The 7,639-nt window shown below is 36.9% G+C and overlaps 2 protein-coding genes across 2 annotated transcripts; one reads left to right on the forward strand and one right to left on the reverse strand.

Annotated features, from left to right (window-relative positions):
* Positions 1-1,727: 1,727 nt before the first annotated feature.
* LOC131022241 (polygalacturonase inhibitor-like) lies at positions 1,728-3,110 on the reverse strand. Its single transcript, XM_057951707.1, has one exon. The coding sequence runs from the start codon at positions 2,821-2,823 to the stop codon at positions 1,807-1,809; it is 1,017 nt and encodes a 338-aa protein (XP_057807690.1). The 5' UTR covers positions 2,824-3,110; the 3' UTR covers positions 1,728-1,806.
* Positions 3,111-3,724: 614 nt separating this feature from the next.
* On the forward strand, positions 3,725-4,363 carry LOC131021143 (polygalacturonase inhibitor 2-like). The gene has a single exon (XM_057950233.1). The coding sequence runs from the start codon at positions 3,725-3,727 to the stop codon at positions 4,361-4,363; it is 639 nt and encodes a 212-aa protein (XP_057806216.1).
* Positions 4,364-7,639: the final 3,276 nt, after the last annotated feature.

Raw genomic sequence — 7,639 nt, forward strand, 5'->3', positions numbered from 1 at the left:
CAAAAGATTGTCTACGAATATTTTAAATATAATAATACGTGCATCCTTTTTTGTTGAATTGATTAATCATTTGGTTAAATCAATAAATATTAGAATAATTATAAGTTAATAAAATTAATTACGAGCAACTAAATTTAAAAGGGTATTATTGGTCAATCATTTAGTAGTTAATTTGCTGAAATAAGTTGAAAATGAGTGAATTTCAAAGTGAAATAAAGAAAGGTATGTGTAAATTATTAACACAAAACAAAAAAAAATCTAAGATATATTATCAGATATTATTATTTTCTTAATTTTGATTTTAATTTTTAATATTTATGTAATCATCAAATGAATTAAAAATATAGTCAAGATTAAATAATCCAATTTTAATTGTATCAAAAGTTATAAGAGATAAAGAAAATCATATGTTTGAATTTGTTCAAAATTATTGTCACTTTCTAAATATGACATTTTTTAATTAATGTATGTATTTTTTTGTATCCATACAATTATCTTTGATAAGTAATAAATTAAATTCTAATATCTTTACGTGTCTATTAATATTTCAAAAATATGTGTTGAAATATAGCATGTCAGAGATCAATATGCTTAATAGCAAATATTTTCATCCCATAAATTGTAAAGATATTTGGTGAAATCGTAGTTTTACTGAATAAATTCTTGGTCCAAAGTTTGAAATTATAGGTTGATTGTTTTTTAATTGATCTTTTTTTCATAGCAAGTTCGTAATGTTACATAGTAATTCATAGACAACTTATCTGATTTGATAAATTTTATTTGTATTGTTATAGCAACTCCATATATAAATGATACTCCCTCCGTCCGTCAAGATTATGTCACAATTACTATATTGGGCGTCCGCCAAGATTATGTCACTTTCCTTTTATGGCAATGGTCCCACCATCCTCTTTAATATTTTATCTTTACTAACACTCTTTATTTACAAAAAAACCACTCAAAATTCAATCTCAACCACTCATCTCATAAAGTGGTGGGACCATTTCTCCACTACATCAAAATCATCACCAATTTTATTAAATCCCGTGACCAAGCAAATTGCCATAATCTTGGCGGACGGAGGGAGTATTATATATGTATAGACACATGTTATATTTTTGTATATATTACATTGATCACTTTACAAATAGTAACAAATTTGGTATCAAATTTTAATTTTATTTGTTTATATTACTCACTTCATCCCAATTCAATGAGCCACGAGACTTGGACACAAATTTGAATAAACAGATAGCTCATAATAAAATAAGAAAGAAAAAAGTAATTTTTAGGGTATATTTGTCAAAAAAGTAGAAGAGATAATGAAGATATTATTTTTTAAATGAAAAGATAGATAATTATTTGTGGGCCACAATAACATTTGATGTAAATAATGAGTTGAGTAAGCGTGTTAATTATTTATTGATTTTTTATTTTAGAAAGTGACATATTAAATTAAACGTCCGAATAAGAAAATATGATACTATATCAAATTCGAACGAGAATATTAATAATTATAAAACATATACACATTTTATGCGAATTTAAAATCACAATCACCGCGCATAGCGCGGGTGATATACTAGTGTACGTAAATATCACAAGATCTAGACAAGGTGATTGAGGGACAGATTGATGGCTGGATCCAATCAATATTTATAACAGTTAATGAAATTATGTTTGGTGATGAAACAAATCAAGAAAATCAGCTAGTAAGATGACCCAAATCAAAGAACCTGCATCCATGATTCATACGCTTCTTCATAATCGATTAGCAGAAACAAACATGAGATTGCAATTTGAGACTCACTTGCATGGATCCAATGGAATCCCACAAAGGCATCGATTATGCGAAAACGAGGAATTATCCCAAGCCTCAGACCTATACCTCAACTTCCACCCCGTCGGAATCTCCCCACACAATCTGTTATAACTAACATTCAAAAACTGCAAGAACACAGCATCCGTGATCTGCTGCGGAATCTCCCCGTAAATCCTGTTATGCGATATATCCACCGCATCCACCCCCTCCATGAACCTCACCTTCGACAGATCAAACTCAAACCCGTTCCTCGAAATGTCGATGCTGCTCGTCATCTTCCCTTCACCGAAGAACACCGATGCATCTCCCGACAGATTGTTTCTAGAAACATCGATGGACGAGAAGTTGACGCTGGACAAGGAAGACGGAAGTGGGCCCGACAGCTTGTTGTGGGAGAGGTTGATGATTGCTGGGGCAGTTTTCGGGAAGTAGCGCCCGAACGTCTGTGGGATGGGCCCGGTGAGCTGGTTTCGGCTCAAATCAATGGCGGAGAGGAATGGGAGAGTTGGGAGAGAAGGAGGGATTGAGCCGGAGAGGCGGTTGAAGGAAAGATCAAGGTGTTCTAGATTCTTCAAGCGTGTGAAGAAATCTGGGATGGGTCCGGAGATATTAGTCCAGCTTATGATGAGGAATTTCAGCTGAGATAATTGGGCGAGTGCGGGCGGGATTTGGCCGGCGAGTTTGTCCATTTTGTGGAGGCGGAGAACTACGAGGTGGGTTAGGTTGGCGAGGGATGGAGGGATGGTGCCGGTGAGGTCTCTGTAACGGCCTACGTCGAGGCCGGTGACGCGGCCGGTGGTCTGGTCGCAGCTGACGGAGTTCCAGTCGCAGCAGTCGAAGAAGGGGGGACCCCACGACGAGAAAGGGTCGGGGCTCGTGAAGCTGTTTTTGAATGCCGTCAGCGTGCGCCTGTCGTCGGGGTGACACAGCCCCGCCGCCGACGATTCAGGGAGCACCACCAAGAGGAAGAGGGAGAGTAGCAGCATCACTGCTGATTGCATTTCATGAATCGAAAGGAAAAGATAAAATTCTTGCTTTTATAGAGACTATGCAGGGATATCAATAGAGCCAATCCATCAGATTTGGGGTAGTCCAATCAGATTGTGGACTATACGAGTTGCAGACTTGCAGGTAATTCGATCAATTTTAAATTTTTTTGGATTATAAATTTTCGATTCTAACCTTATAAAATTTGAGTTGTTGGCTAATTCATTGTTGATGGAATCCTCTGTTCCATAATTTACTATGTGCCACTCCGATTTGCTATAAATTTTAGTTCTTTCTTCAATCAACATTTCTATTGTGTAGTGTGCACCATTTTTAATCTCTTCATTTCATAATTAATTTATAAAAACAACAAATATTACTATTATATTATAAACTCTAATTAACATTTTATCACTATTTTTTTTTTAAAAAAATATAACTTTGAATAATTAACCTAAATAATCTATTATTAATTTAAATAAATATAAAAAATGATTATAAATCATAACTGGATGAGTGAACCTTTGTTAATTATCTTTTTATAATATTAAAGCATAATAAATTAAAATTAAAAATTATAATTAAGAATGATATACAATAGGACATATTAAATCACGGGACATACAATCCCATCCCATTTGATGTTTGTGACGCCTAGCTACACCCATTTGCAATATACTGCTGCTCTAGCCGTATAATGTCCAAATTCACATGGTCCCAACCCAACCTTCATTATGTAACAACGAAGTCAACCAAATACACAAACTAGATCACCGCAGCCCACTACATAATGCAGTCTGGCAGAGAACACAAATCTTGACTACACTATAATAATTCAAATCCAAAAATTGCATTTTAAAAAGCAACAACAACTCCATCTTCCCCTTCCCATTCATCAACATTCATTCAACACCCATGCTGCTGCTCCTCTTCCTCGTGCTCCCTCAACTCTCGGCAGCAGCAGCGCTCTGCCACCCCGAAGACAGCGCCGCGCTGACAGCGTTCAAACACAGCTTCTCAAACCCCAACCCTTTCCCCACATGGGATCCCATCTTCGACTGCTGCGACTGGTACGGCGTCACCTGCAACGACACCACCAGCCGCGTCATCGGCCTCGACATCGCCCCTTACCAAGCCCTCGCCGGCACCATCCCTTCCTCCCTCGCCAATCTCACCCACCTCCAGAACCTCCGCCTCCACAAGATCCCCAACCTCGTCGGCCCAATCCCACCTTCACTCGCCGAGATATCTCAGCTGAGATACCTCGTCATAAGCTGGACTAACATCTCCGGACCTGTGCCACATTTCCTCGCCCACCTCAAGAATCTCGCATACCTCGACCTCTCCTTCAACCGCCTCTCCGGCTCAATCCCTCCTTCCCTTGCAACTCTCCCATTCCTCTTCGCCGTCGATTTGAGTCGCAACCAGCTCACCGGCCCCATCCCGCAAACATTCGGACACTTCCCCAAAACTGCGGGCTTCCCGGCGATCGTCCTCTCTGAAAGAGTTACACCCGGCGCACCAATTAGATTGGTCATTTTTATTTATATGTAAATTCAATCTCATTGGAATTTATATTAATAAAGGCATTTACTTATCTAATGTATTTGTTTTTAATAACTTATGCGATTTAGATGAAGTCCTTAGACCATAAAGAGTTATAAGATATGATCACGCATATGATGGTGATTATGAAATATGTCTTTAAAGCTTTGGTCTTAAAATAGTTCCGAGTGAAATAACTATTCAAGAAAAGGATATTGAATTGTTGGAATTAGCTCGCACATATGATACACACTCATAAGATGAGAATGTTGCGTTTCATCAACATTAACGTAGTTGACGTAAGTGTATATATGTGGGTGCTTGTTGGAGAACAAGTACACCGAACTGACCCGATAGAAATTCTTATATGGAATTTGTTTTATCGAAATAAGAATTACTATATTATGATAGTATACGATTAGTCCTTTGACTTGAGACACCATAGTAATCTTGTATTAGTTCTATTTCATTTTGATATATTTTCTGATTGCTAGTCAATCACTAAAGATTTTATGTTGGATGAAATATGAACTTATATGGAGATTAATGAGTGGTCAATAAAGAATCTATTACTTGTGAGACAAGAGAATTTCCTATAGTTTTCATTGTTCATAACTTGAAGACCTTGGCCAGGGCATAATGAATTATGATTCATTAAAGAGTTATTGAATTCAATTGAAAATATGATTATTGGATTATCTTGAGTTTTCGATTTAATTCCATACTCAATATCCAATTGGGAAATTAGATGATAGAAGGATTGTACGTGTATGACGATTCATAATCAAAATAGGTTTACTCGCTATTTCACATAGTGCTAGATGACCATGCTACTTGCTAGATGTTCCCATGGTTTATAGGTTCTTGAAATTAAATAGTTAATTTCAAGTGAATTAATTTATCGGATAAATTAAGTAAGTTGTAAAGTGTTACAAGCCTGTTACTGGTGCTAGTTGTGAACCTAAGAGGGTCACACACAATTTAGTAGAACGTGTCTGATTGATTCGATTTAATAGTTAAATCCAATTAATTAATTTGATTAATTAAATTGAGACTTGTTCTAAATTAATGAGTTAATTTAGATATTCAATTAAATTAGTTTTATTGAATATAATCAGATTAACAAGTCTGATTCTATATTAAATTAATTGGATTAATTTAATTAGAGATAAAGTTAATTAGATTAATTTTAAATCTAATAAAAATCAGATATATATATATATATATGGATATATATATAGCTGTATCCGGATATAAGATATCCGGGTATTCTCCAGATTGGAGAAAAAGAAACGCCGCGTCTATTGAGTAGACGTAACTGTAGAAATAAATTAATTCTATAATTAAGGCAGTTAATTATAGGGTTAATTGGATCGTTTCTCTACAGAGTTAAAAACGATTCTACAGATTTCTTTTTCTCTCACTTTTTGGCTGCACGGTCTCTCTCCTTCTCTGAGCGACGCTTTCTGATTTTTCAACACAAGAGTGATTAGTTTTGCTAGCGAAAAACTTCTCACTCGACACGAACACTAAGTGTGGACTTGATAGAGGGGATACACTTGGATCCCTGCGAGCAACCGATTGCTTCCATTCCCGACATCAGCCGGAGAGCGAAAAGGTATGAGATTCTATTCTCGCTCTCTCATCATGTTAACGTGAAGTCGTTAATGCCGTTGGAATGAAATAATAGTTATTTCATTTATAATTTCGAAAAAAAATTATTTCCGCTGCGTTTTTCGACACGATCCCAACAGTGGTATCAGAGCCCGGTTTCACGTTAACGTGATGTTTTTGGTTCGTTGTTGGCATGATTTAATTGTTGATTATGCTTGAGTTTATTTTGTTATTCAAAGAGTATGAAGGAAATCTGAAAATTCGCATGGTTTTTAATGAAAACTTGACTGTGGCATTTTATCGAACACCTTATTGGCGTAAACTGAATGGTGATGTTTGGGCACGAAATTGCCATGGCTGGTCATGGCGTGCGACGCCATTGCCACTATGGGCATTGAGGAATGCCTTAACATGCACCATGTCACTTCTGTAGCCTATAGGAACCGAGATTTGTCTCGGTTTCGCTCAAACTCGCTAGGGCAATGGAGCACGCGAGTTTGGGGCTGAATGGTGCTGAGTTTTGGGCTGTTTTGTGAGCAGCCTAGGCTCCACAATGCCATAAGCATGCTGCTGTTGGGCAGTTCGCACAGGTGGTGCGGGCTTGCTGATGCGCTGCTGCGTTTCTGGCTCGCCCGCCACCTGTTCGGCGAAATGCCTCAACGAAGGCTGTTGTGTTGTGCAGCCTGTGTGCGTGCGTGCTGCTGTGTGCGTCGTGTGCAACTGTTGTTGCGGCTCGGCGTGCACAGTAGCTCTCACGGCATGCCGATGCGACTCGTGATTTTGACATTTTAGAGTTAATAGTTAATTCTAACAATGTGATAAAATTGTTTTATGCAAAATCAAAACTTCATGCTTTGAATAATGAAATAAATCATTAAATCCACTTGGTAAATTTATTATGCTTTATATCATGTGATGAATGTTAGCATGATTTATTTGGGGATGATCATGAGCCGATACCCATGTGATGGTTTTATTTGTTTTATGCTTTGGGTTTTAAAATGGGGACTGTGAGCCTCTTATTCCTTTCTATGTAATTGTTTTTCATTTATGCAATGAGTGTAGAATAGAAAGTGAGGTTTTTATTTTTCATTGTATTTTTGGAGGACGTTCGTGGCGAAGAAATAAGAGGAGCTCAAGGCCCATATATGTATGGGATTACATATGATGTAATAGATAGGTCTTTCATTTTAAAATCCCTTAGATTGTCCTTTGACCCGTTTTTGGCTCGAAACGGGTCGCTTAGGAACGGCTATGATCATCCCATCGCTTTATATATTTAGCATGTTTGCTAGTATATTTTTAATGCTTATTTGCGCGAATCATGTGATGATGTTTGCATTAATATAACCCACCTAGTTAATAGGTTTCGATGAGGTCTTGAAAATTAAATCCCCAAGTTTTTGAAACTTAAGTTATATTTCAAGTTAAGTTGGACAAGTTGAATTGGATTCATCGTTCCAAGCCTACCATCAAAAGTAAAATCATGAGATGCTACCACACTATATCACTTGCCATGAGTCATGGAGTGGTTTGGTGATGGAAAGCTGTGATTTTTACTAAGTATATAGATACTCATGGAATAATTTATCACTACGTTGTCCATGAGTCGTGGAACGCATTGATGCTTTATTTACATGAATGTTTGATGGGTATAACTTGACACTTAGT

This window comes from Salvia miltiorrhiza, chromosome 4 (assembly GCF_028751815.1).
Source record: "Salvia miltiorrhiza cultivar Shanhuang (shh) chromosome 4, IMPLAD_Smil_shh, whole genome shotgun sequence".
Taxonomy (NCBI): Eukaryota; Viridiplantae; Streptophyta; class Magnoliopsida; order Lamiales; family Lamiaceae; genus Salvia; species Salvia miltiorrhiza.

What these genes read in the sequence shown, in the direction of transcription:
- LOC131022241 (XM_057951707.1), bottom strand. Translation starts at nt 2,823, where the DNA reads ATGCAATCAGCAGTGATGCTGCTACTCTCCCTCTTCCTCTTGGTGGTG.
- LOC131021143 (XM_057950233.1), top strand. Translation starts at nt 3,725, where the DNA reads ATGCTGCTGCTCCTCTTCCTCGTGCTCCCTCAACTCTCGGCAGCAGCA.